Source organism: Arachis ipaensis, chromosome B08 (assembly GCF_000816755.2).
Source record: "Arachis ipaensis cultivar K30076 chromosome B08, Araip1.1, whole genome shotgun sequence".
Taxonomy (NCBI): Eukaryota; Viridiplantae; Streptophyta; class Magnoliopsida; order Fabales; family Fabaceae; genus Arachis; species Arachis ipaensis.
Window position 1 is genome coordinate 5446875 of NC_029792.2, and position 15809 is coordinate 5462683.

Genomic DNA, 15809 nt, shown 5'->3' on the forward strand with positions numbered 1-15809 from the left:
CTGCAAATAGGTTTAATTATTGTGAGTAATTGATTGATTATATGGATGTTGAGTTGTGGCTGCGAATGTGATTGTGCTTGTTGATTTTGTGTAATTGGTTGGTTATGTGTGAATTATGAATTGTTGATGAGTGATTGCTGAGAATGCTGAATCTTGATGGATTATATTGGTTGATTGCTGTTGAGCTAGTTATTAGATATATTGTAATGGTGGTGAACTTGGTGGGTGATTATTTTGAAATTGATTTTGCAAAGTATTGAAGATTGAATCTTGAAATATTAAACTTTTTGTTGAAAACCTGATTTTCTGTATTACTTTTAAACGAAGTTAGAAACTTTGAAAAGCTATAACTAATTCTATGATGATCAGAATTGTGTGAGACTAAGTCTGGGTTAAACTTGGGAATATATGGAGTTGGACTGAAAAATTTGAGGCTTTTTCGTTAAATATACAATTTATGGCGAATTTTTAAAGTCAGGTCATTGAATCTGTCCTACTGTAGAAAAGTTCAAACAGGGCAGCAACTTGTTTGTCTTGCTGCGACTCCTACGAGTTGAGTTCTGGAGTGAAACCAATTTTGTTTTAACATTTGATTAACTTGATTTATTTCTCTAAAACTTCAGAATTTTAGGAGTTAAGGATTGGGGGTTGTGAGTTTTTGAAAATTTGTGGTCAAAGCTGGAAAGAATTAGTTTTCAGCAAGTTATGCATCAACTTCTAATGCTTGTAACTCTTAGAATTGAATAGCAATTGGATTGCACCTAAGACACACTTGTTTCTAGATAAGTTAGGAGTCTCCAAACCAAAATTTAGCTTAATTGATGTTTTGTAGTAAGAGTTATGTAATTTGAAAGATACCAAGCTTGCTGATTTCTAAAACAGGTTTTGACTCTTTTCTATCTAATTTCCAAGCTATGTAACTTTTTCATTAAAAATGGTATTAACCTGAAACTAATTGGAAAAGAAATCCGAATAAGTTATTTTAACCACATTAATTTTGAAGGCCATTGGATTTAATTTGGATTTTATATGGAATTTTGAATATTGCACGCTGCTGCTGTTTTCTGGTTTTTAAATACTGCAGAGCAGTCACGGTTTTTCTTCTATTCCCGAGGATAGAGTGATCAGAAAATTATGGGTTTTAGTTTATTAGAAAGCTTAATCCGAGATGGTCACCTGGACATAAATTTTGTACAATTCTAAATTCATTTGGTATTTTAAAAACAGAATTGAAATTAGACTGCCGAAGTTGTTTTTTTGGTAATAACCTTGCATACGGGATTTAAGACTAAATTTCTATATTATTATTATCAAATATTTTTGAGAATATATTGTTGTGGCAATTGCTGATAAAAGGCTGGTGAAATGTTGAGAAAGAGAAAACCCATAAAGGTGGCTAAGTCCTATTTTTAGAGGAGAGTATGTCCAAATTTTTATAAAAGTATAAAGATTTAATTAAAATGAATATTTAAGGCTTGTTTAATGGTGACAACTTCGCTGATTTTTTTCCATGTAGGTAGGTTCTTTCAACCAAGGCACCCTAGCTTCTCAAGCAAAGAACATGGTCTCTGCTCCCATCATTTTCATTCTTTCTTTTTCTTAATTCGTAATTAAGGAAGATACTAATATACTTGAGTTTTTTCTAACCTAGCCTTTGCTCATTGGATTCAAATAAGAACTTTTATAGCATGAAGTATATACTGCTTTAAATTTGCCAGTTAGTATATATGCATGCAAAGAGTAGCTATGTATTTATTTGTTCTTTTTCTTGTAGTACAATTCCTGCTCCAACTATGGAAATTAATCTTGAAGACTTGAAGTAAAATGGTATTCAAGTGGATAAGGGGCTTGACTAGTAACCAAGGTAAATTCCATCAACCTAACTAATTGAATTGGTTATTGAGTTCACAGGGGACAATCAAAGAAAGAATTCAGTGTTGAAGTGAAAGCTGTAGGCCATGTTTGACATAAAAATTTCGTGCGGTTGCTTGGATATTGCATAGAAAGAATACACAGGTAAAACTTTTTTCTGAACAAGTTGCTTGGAAATTATTACAAGCTCCTATTCCCAATTGATGCTTCAACTCCATGATTTATATGATCCGGACAAGGTTGGTACATAACTTTGTGTTTGTCTTTTTAATGCTTAGTATTCAAGTTTTTTAATCTGCTAAAAATGTTTATACAGATAAAGATCATATTTAAGATTCTTTCTAGTTCTTTATGTGAAGCAGTTGCCATTGAAGCCAAGAGAGTCCACTCAAGCCGAGTTACCACACCAACTTTATTGAAGAAAAATGAAGAAATTGCCACCCTTAGGCTATAGTTATGATATTTTGAAAAATGATGATGATATAAGTAAAAGTAGTTATGTAGACTAGTATTATGTTATTTTGCAATGATGATATAATGTGATTGTGAATCTTACAACAATTTTTATAAGTCAAATTTAATGGTAAATGTTCAATTAGTTTTCTTTAGTAATTTGATTCAGATAGTTCAGGTTATTTATTGACACTAAATTAAAAAAAAAGTTGGAACTAATTTCATTCATGAGAAACTTATTGTAAATAAAAAATTATATATTATAAAAAATCGTTGTCAAAAGTCACAAAACATAATTGTGTTAAAATCGTTGTCAAAGACAACTATAAAATGGCAATGGTATTAAAACCGTTGCCAAAAAACGACACTAATGGCAACGCTTTAAAACCATTGGCTTTGTGAATAATAAAACTACAACAGTTTAAAACCGTTGCCTATCCAGTTATGGCTTTAAACCGTTACGTCAGGCAACGGTTCTAAACCGTTCTTTAAAAAGCATCAAATCTTTCCCGAAAAAATATGAGGTATGGTGTGATCTTTGAAACAGTCTCAATGAAATTCAAGCTAAAAATGAAAAAAATAAAACAAAATTATATATAACAGCAAAAAAAGAAAAAGAGAAAGAAAGAAAGAAAAAACTATGTGATCGAGTCTTTCTCTGAATCGAAATAATTTGCTTTCTTCCCTATCAACAGCAACAAAATTCAAGAAATCATTAGAAGCTGCAAATTCTCACATAATAGTGACATAAATATAACAGTAATGGATATGATGATTATTAACTACAATTTACAACCTTATGTATTAATTAAACTAATCAGTACCTAAGGTTTAAAAAGAATCAGAGAAAAAAACACTATGGTACTCGAGACCAAATGAAACAGGCATAAATATGGCAGAAGGGAACTAAAAAGAAGTGAAGTGTCATAGTAATGAACACAATTCATAGTCAACAAGCATTATTAGACCCAAAAAGAAGGAGAAGGGGGACCATAGATTTGTTAGCAAGTGATAATCTATTCTATGCATAGAATTAGTGATCAGTGCATCAGCATTTAGCATATGACAAACTAGTACTAATGAGAATAGATTCTCATTGATTACTTGAAAAGAAGCTCAGTCACAAGGTCAGTCACAAACCTATCCTCAAATCAAAGTGGGTAAAACTTAAATGGTAATTCACTAATTCAACACCCCCTTATTTTGTGAAAAGCTCACATATACACCCATACTTCTTCAGTTCTTCTAAGTTCTATATGCAGTCCAACATGTGAGCATGGCCAGCAACACCAAAACCAATGGTGAGGAGGTATGATATGCAAATTGCAAAGAAAAAAAAGAAAGAAAAGTTAATACATAAAGTAAAACAAACAGATCAGTGCAAAAAGCAGTGCAATTAAGCTAAGCGGCAACATAAAAGAAAATCGATGTGAGGAAACAGGGATAGTAACCTGAAAATTCAACCAAAAATGTGATGAATCATGCAATGAAACAACACATCAAATATATAGCCCGTGATAATACAACCAAATCATGTCATAGATATTCATCCCATAAACTAGTCATGAAGAACTATCCCTTTTACAGAAGGATTACTCAAACACATGCCTTTCATTAACTTAAAAGAAAAAATATAAGCAACTGGATGCAGTACTTTGGCAATAAGCAAGTACTATCGCTTCTGATAATTGGTATCAAACTGAAAAATAAAGAATAGAAGAAAGCCACAGTCACAGTATAGCATGGACAAGCAAAACACCGGTATCATTCATGTTTATCTAAGCTGTGGCTACCTGAGTAAATCTAGTTGTAATTATCACAGAATAATAAACGACACATTTTAAAAGAAAAAATGGCAAGCGACAAATACTCAAATATCAATATGCAAAAAAATACACAGAACGATTCCTAGTCAATGCATAAGAATAAATAAATATAAACTATAAAACAGCAGCAAGAGAAAGCTTGAAAACAACAAGGGAGCAGTTTCTATTTTTCTAAGGTAGAGACAGAGAAAGGAAAGAAAGGGGGGTATTCCAATAAACATAAATAATAGCGTTGTAATAGGGACAAGGACATGACAAGAATAAGTAGTTTACAAAACAAGTGGGTAAATAGCTACAAAATTATAACAAAAAAATGAACCACGCCTTCCAATAAAATAGCAAAATAAAACCCCCAACCATTAGCAGTTTCCAGAAAATGGGACCATGCTCCCACTACCACCGTAACAGAAAACTAACCCAACATCTTCATAACAGTACCTCGGACGAAAGCGAACAACTCTAAACCCAAAATCTAAGGAAACAAAAGCCTAGAACCTAGGATCTTAGTTTACGCGACAACGAAAAAAATTAAATTAAAAACAAAGAAGAAAACACAGTTCTTAAGTTCAAGACTAAATTAAAAATAAAGACTAAAACCTGAATCTGGCTTTGGAGTTGACCCAGCTTGAATTCCTGGTAACCAAACCAAATTAGAATGACATATTACAGGATAGTCACTTGAACAAAACCCATTTCTAGTTGTTCAGACTTCAGATCCCCTGTTTCTATGAGACAGTCACTTGAACAAAACCCATTTGATCCCAAACGATTGTCTAATTTTAGTTACGCACATGAATTTGAAAAATAATAACAAATCAAAGGCACATAAATCAGGTATCATCCAAATTCCAGATTCCTTTATCATCTCACATCTTAAATTAAAAATAAAAATAAACCAAACGACAGTTCATTTGACTACACATAGCTTTAGTTGCACGAACAAGAATTAGCATTAATAGCAGAAAACTAAATTCAAAACTTAAGAACTGGAACCGCAAGATCTAAAACAGTGAAAATAATGAGTAACGCAAGCGCAAACGCGAAGATCTAACTTGGAAGAGAATGAAATGAAGGAGTTGTAAGAGAGAGCACAGTAAATCGAAGCTGCGAACGAGTCGACTCGGCGATACCTGAAGGAGCAGATCGGAGCTGCAAGAAGGATCTGAGTCAAAGAGCGAGTTCGTGAGCCCTAAATCGAAAATGAGAGAGAAAGATAGAAAGCAATAGGTATGAGTCTTTCTCTTCTTTGAACAACATAGAAAGGGATAGAAGGATCTGAGTCAAAGAGCACAGTTGCTTGATCTGAACTGTAGCGGCGAGGGTGGCAGCGACCGCTACGGCGAGCTTCGGTGGTGAGGTTAGGCTCTCTTCTCTACGACGTCTTTCTTTGGTTTTTCTGAATCCCTTATTTGAATTATTTCTTTAATTTAGATACAAGATTATTTTACTAAAAATAATACTAGCTATAATTTATGGCCACTAACAATATTTTATTAAAAAGGTAATGATAGTAATAATAATAATTGTTATTACAATAAAATTTTAATAAGAATAATACTGGCCATAATTTTATAGCCACTAAAATTTTTTCATTAAAAAATATTTTAATGATAATAATATTAGTCATAATTCTATGGCAAATATATTAGTGGCAATAAAGATAATTACCACAATAAGATATAGTAACAATGGAAAATATATAATTGCCGCAAAAACATCACTTAAATTAAGAAATTAATGGCCATTATGTTATTGCCACTAAAAATTTGTCGCTAAAACATATTTTTTGTAGTGATTTTGGCAACGGTTTTTTTGTTACCGTTGCCTTAGGTGAAAAACCGTTACCTTTGAGCATTGGTATCGGCCGCATATACCACAGGTTAAAAACCGTTGCCAAAGCGTTGCCTAAGGTTTTAGGAACGGTTTTTCGATCTGTAGCAACGGTTTTTTACCGTTGCGAAAACCCTTATTTGTTGTAGTGTTAGAAGAGGTTGATGAATTATTTTAGGATCCAATCTCCAGTGATAACGTTCTTTTGAAATATTTCTCCATTACTAATAGGATAAAATTATAAACCTAAGTTAATTGACTAATATAAATAATTCACAATTCTACACAAATTTAAAAATATAATATAAAATTATAAATATAAAACTGACAAACATGTGTCATTCAAATTAATTTCCAACCACAACAACTAATGATATCCTAAATTTCTAATTCAAAATAACTCAATATACAAAAACAATTAACAAACAGATTAAAAAATCAAATTAAGAATTACATAGACTGAACAAATTTAATCACAATTAACAAACAAACTAGCACAATTATCAAACAATAAAACAAATAAGCAATGAAGCAAGTAGATCAGTGATTCAGTATTTCAAATTTTTGGTGAATTATGAATGTACCAACCAAAAGTTTAAGACTGAACTGTTAAACTCCAAGAGGTAGAACCCAGTAGCCGTGCGGCACCAGCGGCAGCAAGACAAAAGCTAAACTTCTGAAGACTAAAAAGTGAAGAGGATCGCAATAATTCGCAGATTCGCAGAAGAAGAAGGCAGAACCAGAAGAGAAACACAATTACGCAAAAGAGGAAGAAGAAGGCAGAACCAGAGCACCAGACAACCAGTGAAGCAGAAAAAAACGCAGAACCAAATGCCGAAGGAACACAACGACAGAACCACACAACCAGTGAGACAGTCACGCGGAAGAAGAAGGCAGCCGTAGAACCAGACGCGGGTACGCAGCTATGCAAGGAGAGACTAATGGAGCCACGCAGGAAAAACGCTAAATGCCTGAACAGGACGTCGACGTCAACGGCAGTGAGCCAGTGACACTGGCGGAGTGGCAACAGTAACTCTGGAGGACTGGAGTGGAGCTGTGGAGGGCGGAGGCTGGAGCAGAGTAAGAAAATTAGAAAAGGGGAGAAGGAGAAGGGTTAGGAATTTGGACTTTTGAAGGGTGTGGTCAAAATTAATTATATAGTAGGACAAATTGGACTATCCAGTAAATACATCCGCTCCTGCTATTAATAATATTTTTGTTAAAATTATATTTGTTCAACTCATCCTCTCCCACCTTCACTCTCTCAATAAATCCAAAGAGAAATTTAAGGGAAAAAAATAAAGTAAAAGAATGGAGTTTAGACTTATAGAATTTGGTCAAACACAAATTAAATTGTAAATTTTGACCTCGTTTAATCTTTTTTCATATCTAATAATCATTCATTCAAAATACAACCCGATAAGCACCTAACAACTTTACAGTTAAGGAAAAGATAATAAACAGTTTCAAAAATGTTATGTACAAATGTTTTCATTAACTAAGTTAACCAAATTATTAAAATTTAAACTTCAGTTTGTTCTTCTTTCATTCTTTTCTTTCTTTTTTTTTATTGAGTGAAATTGAAAAGGTGTAATGTCTTTTATATTATTTTTTTATGCTCAATATTTATGTGCTATATATGTGAATTTGTATGCTATGTTAAATAAAAATGTGTATTATACTTAAGTATTTGTGTGCTGTAATAAATCAGAATTTATTTAATAATTTCTGACAAATTAGTGTGGGTTACTAGACTATTAGTTTCGATTACTTGTATTGTTTTTCTATATTTAATATTTGTGTGCTATTGTATATATTTTATTTATTTTTGTTACTATGGCTATTCATGATGATCTTAATTTTCTTTAATTGAGTTGTTAAAAAGATTGGTGTTATTCTATAATTTTAATTTTTGTGTTATATATGTGAATTTGTGTGCTATGATAAACCAAAATTTATTTAATGATATCTGTCAAATTAGTGTAAATTACTAAACTATTAGCTTTGATTACTTGTGTGCTGTAAAAATGAAGGAGTGTATGTTATTTCACTTTGATTTATACATGTAATGTGATATGGTGTAATAGAACNCAAAATTTGTGTGCTATACTTCAAAAATTTATGTTATAGTTCAAAAATTTGTATACTATATGCAAAAATTTGTGTACTATATTAATAAATTTGTGTTACATACCAATTTTTGTATGTTATACTTCAAAAATTTGTGTGCTATATTTTGAAATTTATATATTTTCCAACAAAAATATGTGTACTACAGAAAATATAAAAAGACTTATATATATAGCACAGACTTTTTGAATTGTGCATAATAGAGTACTGGAGTGCATGCTACGTGTTTTATTTTAAAAATGGTTTGTATTATAATTGAACCAACTTAATTAAACTTAATTACAACAAAATTTATACCTATAACATCAGTCAAATGATTTTTTTTCCCCACAAAACACATACACATAAAGTTATATTATCTTGTAGAATTCCACATCTTACTAGCTTATCTCTTCTTGTATTGAGTTTTTTCAAGATTACGAACTATGTTAGAAGATCTCCCTTAGGCGGCACCAAATTAAATCTTTCCGAAATGTCTTGTCAAGTTATACATATATTCCACTGCACATCTTATTCTTTATTCTTGTACGTTATCTGTAAAAAAGATGTTACACAAAATTCTCCACTTTTATTATGTTTCCAAATCAATCTATCCTCCTCGCTAATTTTAATACCAACTCGACTTGGGATGGACAAGAAGATATATATGTTATATACTAACTCATAAATCATAATCAATATCATTCTTTACATTATCATTAATGTTTTCATATTCAAGTTAATGAATTATAATTTAAATGACATAATCTTCTCATACTCATTTAAAAAGTCACAAATTTAAGTTTTTTTATTTTTGATAAAAAAAATTAAAAAAAAATATTTTCATAATCAAATAATAACTACTATTTATATCTATCTACATTTTCAATTTAGTGTATGGCGTGTCCTTTGCATGAAGAAAGACACTTCAATAACATTTCATAAAAATAAACAATAAAATTTTAAAACATTGTATTAATATAACAATTTTAAAAAATTTGTATCCAGATAGCATCATATATCTTATAGTAATAGATAGTATCAAGTTTAGCAAATTACTCAATAAGATATTTCAGTAAGAGATATAATTTGGCTTTATTATATTAGTACCCTTATTATGACACTTAGCATATTATTCAACCTCACATATTATGATTTTCAACTCTTGTAAAGGCGTAAACTTAACAAAAAATATGTTTTCAACATGTTTACACAAATGAAGTCTACAAAATTTAGCAAAAATTTAATGTCACATATATGTTTTTATTAATTACATAAAACAAAAAAATAAAAAGCATATAAGAAATATAATAATATAATTAATTTTGTGGTTGAAAATTAATGCAGTATGTAAATTATTTTCTTCCATAAAATTGATAAAACGTATGTTAAGAAAACATTGAAATATTTTGATATTATATTACTAATTGCATAAGAAATATTCCCGAATATATAATATCGAAGATAGATTTTAAAATGGAGTGTCTCTTATGATTAGAGTCATGTAACTGAAGAACAATCCCTTCCCTCTCCCTCTTTTTGCTTTTTGAAATTGGTGTGTCTCACTCCCACCACATTGGATGTTACCAAAAAGAAATGACTCTTAATCTTTCTTTGAGGGGTGTTACTAACATTTCACCATACCCCCTTCTCAGACTTGGAATTGAACTACCACACCAATACTCTGCTGCAAAAATCTCATTTTTCTTGGAACCCTCATAATGCACACAACCTGTTTGATCAAATTCCCCTGAGGGACCTCAGACCATAATCACTTGCTCTTTCATTACTCTCGTAATTACCAATCCCAAGAGGCTATTTGCCTTTTCATGGCCATTTGTCGTTATGCTTTGATCCCTAATGCTTCCACCATCTCTTGTGTTCTCAAAGTTTGTACCAACTCCTTCCATGGCGGTGTTGGACTTTTAAACCATGTTAGTGTCGGAACTTCTCTAGATGATATGTACATGAAAAATGAGGCTGTTAGTGATGGGAAGAGAGTTTTTTACGAAATGGGCCACCAGAATGTGTTGTCATGGACTTCCTTGCTTGCCGGATATTCACAGAATTGTCAAATGCAATGTGAGGGGTATTGGCCTAATCAGTATACAATTTCTACCGTGATTGCAGCCTTGGCCAATGAAGGTGAGATTAGCATAGGAATTCAAGTTCATGCCATGGTTATAAAGCATGGTTTTGAGACAGTGACGCATGTGTGTAATTCTCTTATTAATATGTATTCAAAGTCAAGGATGTTTAATGATGCTAAAGCTATCTTTGATGATTTGGAGAATAAGGATTCAGTTTCTTGGAATAGTATTATTGCAGGACATGTGACAAATGGACATGATTCAGAAGCATTGGAAACTTTTAATCAAATGCAAGTTGCAGGGGCTAAGCCTACTTGCTTGACATTTGCAACTGTTATCAAGTTATGTGCTAGCCTTAGAAAATTGAGATTAGTAAGAATGCTGCATTGTAGGGTTCTAAAGAGTGGGTTTTTTGCTCACCAAAACGTCACAACTGCACTGATGGTTGCATTGAGCAAGTGCAAGGAGATGGATGATGCCTTTAGTGTTTTTTCTTTGAACCAAGGAGTTCGAGATGTGGTATCATGGACTGCTATGGTTACTGGGTACTTGCAGAATGATCGAGTTGATCGGGCTATAGATTTGTTCTCTCGCATGAGGAAGGAAGGTGTTAAACCAAATCATTTCACGTATTCTGCCATCCTTACCGTGCAACATGTTGCTTTTGTTTCTCAAATACATGCAGAAGTTATCAAAACCAATTACGAGAATTCATCTTCAGTAGGTACTGCTCTTTTAGATGCTTTTGTTAAGATGGGAAGTACTAATGATGCTAGAAAAGTTTTTGATCGAATTGAAGCGAAGGACATAATAGCATGGTCAGCCATGTTAGTGGGGTATACACAAACAGGAGAAACCGCAGGTGCTGCCAAAACCTTCCTCCAATTGACGAGGGAGGGGATTAAACCAAATGAGTATACCTTTTCTAGCATCATTAATGCCTGTGCTGCTCCAATGGCCTCAGTAGAACAAGGAAAACAATTCCACGCTTGTGCAATTAAAATGAGATTAAATAATGCTTTGTGTGTAAGTAGTGCTCTTGTTACCATGTATGCAAAGAGAGGCAATATTGAGAGTGCACATGAGGTTTTCAAAAGACAACAGGAGAGGGACTTGGTCTCATGGAACTCGATGATATCGGGATATGCGCAACATGGTCAGGCCAATAAAGCTTTAGAGGTATTCGACAGGATGCAAAAACAAAACATGGAAATGGATGTTGTAACATTTGTTGGTGTCTTTTCCGCCTGCGCTCATGCCGGTCTAGTGGACAAGGGTGAAAAGTATTTCAACATAATGATTAATGATCACCACATTAGTCCAACAGTGGAGCACTATTCTTGCATGATTGATCTATATAGCCGTGCAGGGAGGTTGGAGAAAGCCATTGATATCATAAATGGAATGCCATTTGCCCCAGGTGCAACCATTTGGTGTACTCTTTTGGCAGCTGCTAGAGTACACCGCAATATAGAGCTAGGAAAACTTGCAGCTGAAAATCTTGTTTCACTTCAGCCGCAACACTCAGCAGCTTATGTTCTGCTATCCAATATGTATGCTGAAGCAGGAAACTGGCAAGAAAGAGCTAATGTGAGGAGGCTAATGGACAGGAGAAAAGTGAAGAAAGAACCTGGTTATAGCTGGATTGAGGTGAAAAACAAAACCTATTCATTCTTGGCTGGTGACACATCACATCCTATGTCAGACAACATTTACGCTAAACTTTCAGAGTTGATTATCCGTTTGAGGGATGCAGGTTATCAGCCTGATACAAACTATGTGTTCCACGATCTTGAAGATGAACAAAAAGAAACTGTTCTTTCTCACCATAGTGAAAGGTTGGCAATTGCCTTTGGGTTAATAGCTACAAATCCGGGAATTCCACTCCAGATTGTGAAGAACCTTAGGGTCTGTGTAGATTGTCACAACTTCATTAAGTTAGTATCACTCATTGAACAGAGATATATTGTTGTTAGGGACTCAAATCGGTTTCACCATTTCAAAGATGGTGTGTGCACATGTGGGGACTACTGGTGATTTTTTAGTTAATATGCTCAATTATCTGTTTTGAAGATTCTTCTATAGATTTATCCTTTGTTTGCCAAAAATTTATGAAGCTTTCTAGGAAAGCCTAGTAAATAATTTCTCATGTGAAGAGTGGAATAGGAAGTGAAGTATATAGTTAAGAAAGATTATAGATATTATTCAAAATGAGAAACCAAAACCAACAGAAAACATATGATTCGTGTAGTTTAGAAAATAGTTCATTGATCTGCCAACAAAGCATGAGTTGCCACTCAAAAATAACCATATGTCTATAACCAAATTAATTACATTGTATATCAATATAATTTGAAGTCAAGGTAAACTTCCACCATCAAAATTAACCTTCCTCTCCATACTCCTTGGTGAATCTTTCATAAACCTTAAGGTCAGCTTTGCTTACTGTAGGTTTTTTCCTAGCAAGTATCTTCTCAAAATCTGTTCTAGTAACTGGGGTTGGAAGGATCTGCATAATTTTTGAAAATAATAAGCAATCAGTGCATAAAAGATCCTAGTCTAAGAACATTTTCATCAATATCTTAAGAATCTTGAATACCTTAGAAGAAAGTCCTTTTGAAGCAAGCTCCTGCATTGTAGTTTGCACAGCACCTTGTTGTTCTGGTTCACAAAGGGTCCACATCCCCTCAGGATTCTCATAGAAGAACATGGCATCTTGGGTTTTACGAATAGGTTCCAATAAAACATCCTCCACCTGAAGCAGAGATCCAAAAACTTGAAATTCATCTTTGTTCATTGAAACTAGTTATGTTTTCATATAGAAGTTGAATTTACACAGATGGATATATCTGAACCAGAAAACCCCTCTGTCCTGCTCGCCAAGTATTCAAAATCACTCTCAGTCAAGTTGTAAGGAGTATCTCCTAAATGCACCTGTTCAAGATATCAAGCCACCAAAATGCATAGTAAAAACCATTTGTTAGGTTTATGTAACTCAATGAAATCCATCTAACATTCATTCAATAATCTTGTTCATTGCTCTTGCCTTGAACATGTGTTGGCGAGCCTTCAAGTCTGGTAGCGGGATGTATATACGCTTCAAACCGCCGTCTTATTGGCTGCAATTGCAATCTGATCAGTGATCAGATAAAACAACATTGTATTGACTCCATGAGATCACAAAAACTTTGCTAGTTTTGTCTCACCTGGTCCAAAGCAAAGGGTGCATTTGTTGTTGCAATAACCAGAATTTTCTGGTCATTGTATCCTATATCCTGCAATTGTAAAATATGAAGTGGGTTTATCATCACTGAATTGTGGCCTATTAATATTAACACCATTGACTTGCTGTCGTGTATAATGAAATTAAAGTGTAAACAAACAAACTAATTACCATGAAACTATTACCTGCATCTGTACGAGAAGTTCTGTTTTAGTTTTTGTTGAAGCTTCATTATCATTGCCTTCTCCATAAAGGGTATCTATCTCATCAATAAAAATGATAGAAGGAGCATTTTCTCTAGCCGTTTGGAAAAGGCTTGAAACCAACTTTGCACTTTCACTCTTCCACTTTGATACAAGGTTTGATGAAGAAGCACTGATTATAAAAAATTTCAAAAGGTTAAAAATGTTGGCAATATTAATACTTTAAGGGAAAAAAACATGTTATTATGAAATTCAGTATATATATAGTTTCACTTATGAATATACATAGGCATTGTAAAGATTTTTCTCTATAATATAGCAGATTCCTTAACAGGTAGATTTCTAAACCTAGTAAACTCTATTCTGCTCTCAAGAAAAAGATAGAATGAATAATTAAATAAACTTACCTGAAAAATGTGAAGTTAGCTTCTGTTGCAACGGCTTTAGCCAAATATGATTTCCCTGTACCAGATGGTCCATACAGCAAAAAAGTTCTCTGTTGTTGTTGTTTACCTATAATAAGACACCATTACAAAGACATTTACCCCACTAAATATACATATTAGCATTTTGTGAATATGAAGCATAAGTTGTTCATTAAAAATTTGCATGTAACATTATTATTGTTTTGCAGCTAAGCTAATTTTAACCTTTCAGCTCTTAAAAATGTCACTTCAACCAGAAAACTCATCATTTGTGTGTGTGTGTGTATAGAGGACTAATGGAAAAGTTGTGAAAGTCACAAATTACTTAAGGATATGATCAAAATAACATTATAAATACTATAATAGATCCTATGTTATTTGGTGAGTTAGCTTTTGAGTTAACCTCAAAATTAATATTATCCTGTAATGAAAAGCTAAACAAACCAGTAAAGAACTGAGGGAACTTCAAAGGCAAAATAACAGCCTCCTGAAAGGCCTGCTTAGCTCTCTCCAACCCTGCCACGTCACTCCACTTCACATTGGGATTTTCCCTTTTGATCGCTGAGTTCAGCCCAGTCCCACTACCACCAGGCTTTTCGACAGGCCGAAAGTAGGTATGACTGGGCTGTCCTTCATCGAGAACAGCCCGGATCTCCTCGGCCCGGCGCAAGTACTCGGTGAACTTGTGCTGGACGGCTTCCCTCATGTTTAAGGTTGGGCTCATACTTGAGGTAGGTCTTGAAGTACTCCAAGGCATTCATGTAAAGAGGGAACGCTTTTGCGTAGTTTCCGGCATTGTCTTCTTGCACTGCTTGCTTCACGTACTCTATTGCCTGATCCTTGAAAGAACCATAGCTATACATCTTCTTCTTCTTCTTCCGGAGTTTGCCAAAACTGAATAATTTGGAAGGGACCACTCAATGAAGGTTCCGCCCCGTGGAGTTGACGCTATTTTTTGCTTTGGACTATATAGGAATAAGATGCATGTTTGACTTTTTATTTATCTATTTTCTGGAGCTTATTGGTTTAGTGGTTTTTGATAAGAATGAAGACGTGATAGACTGATAGTAATATAAAAACACACGAATATGGCACCAACAAATAAACTAGGACAAGAAAAAAGTTAGGTAGTTGACTTGAAAGAATAAGACAAAAGGGTGGAACAACATTATTCCGTTGCTCTTTTCTTCTTACAGAAGAAAAACAAAAAAAGGCAGCAGCTAAAGAAGGAAGAGGGACGAAGAAGAAGAATATAGATTAAAATTAAAGAGTAGAAAAACGCTGATTCATTTTGTGTTTTTTTTTAGACACTTGATTGAAAATTTGATTGAACAATCAGTTACTTGTTCTCTTAGCACACTACTGTGTGTGTGTGTGTATATACACATTCCTTTTTCTTCGTTTCTCTTGGTCTTCATGCAGTTATTGCTAAATGCATACCCAACAGAATAAGTTGAAGTTTTTTCGGGTATGCTTGTCTGGTTGTCTCATGCCAGTGAATATAAGTAACTCAAGGTCTTCTCCCTCAATATAATCAAGAATCGAACTCTTAATAAAATTGTTTAAGTAGGTACGTTTTGCACTTTGTTTACGTAACTAGATAAGAGAGAGAGAGAGTTGGGAAATTAGATCACATAAATGAATCAGCAATCAAACTTCTCAGAAACATTATGGTCACATCACATGGTTAACAGTACTGATTTTCCAATGATTTATGATTTAATAGAAGCTTAGTGCAGCATATCCACTTAATTTTTCATCCATCTTGATAACCAAAA

The 15809-nt window shown here is 33.4% G+C and overlaps 1 protein-coding gene, 1 long non-coding RNA gene and 1 pseudogene across 3 annotated transcripts; 1 reads left to right on the top strand and 2 right to left on the bottom strand.

Moving 5' to 3' along the window:
• On the bottom strand, positions 2840–3221 carry LOC110265627. 2 transcript variants are annotated; one of them, XR_002351787.1, is made up of 2 exons: positions 3150–3221; positions 2840–3010 (listed from the first exon to the last, which is right to left on the bottom strand). It is a non-coding gene; the product is annotated as an uncharacterized LOC110265627 (long non-coding RNA). The 2 variants fall into 2 exon arrangements; XR_002351788.1 differs by having other exon boundaries at positions 3122–3195.
• Positions 9542–12264, top strand: LOC107612785 (pentatricopeptide repeat-containing protein At2g27610). The gene has a single exon (XM_016314529.2). It carries the CDS (start codon positions 9920–9922, stop codon positions 12215–12217), a length of 2298 nt encoding a protein of 765 aa, XP_016170015.1. The 5' UTR covers positions 9542–9919; the 3' UTR covers positions 12218–12264.
• Positions 12363–15782, bottom strand: LOC107612787 (annotated as a pseudogene).

Coding starts and splice junctions, on each gene's coding strand:
- LOC107612785 (XM_016314529.2), top strand. CDS start 9,920: ATGGCCATTTGTCGTTATGCTTTGATCCCTAATGCTTCCACCATCTCT.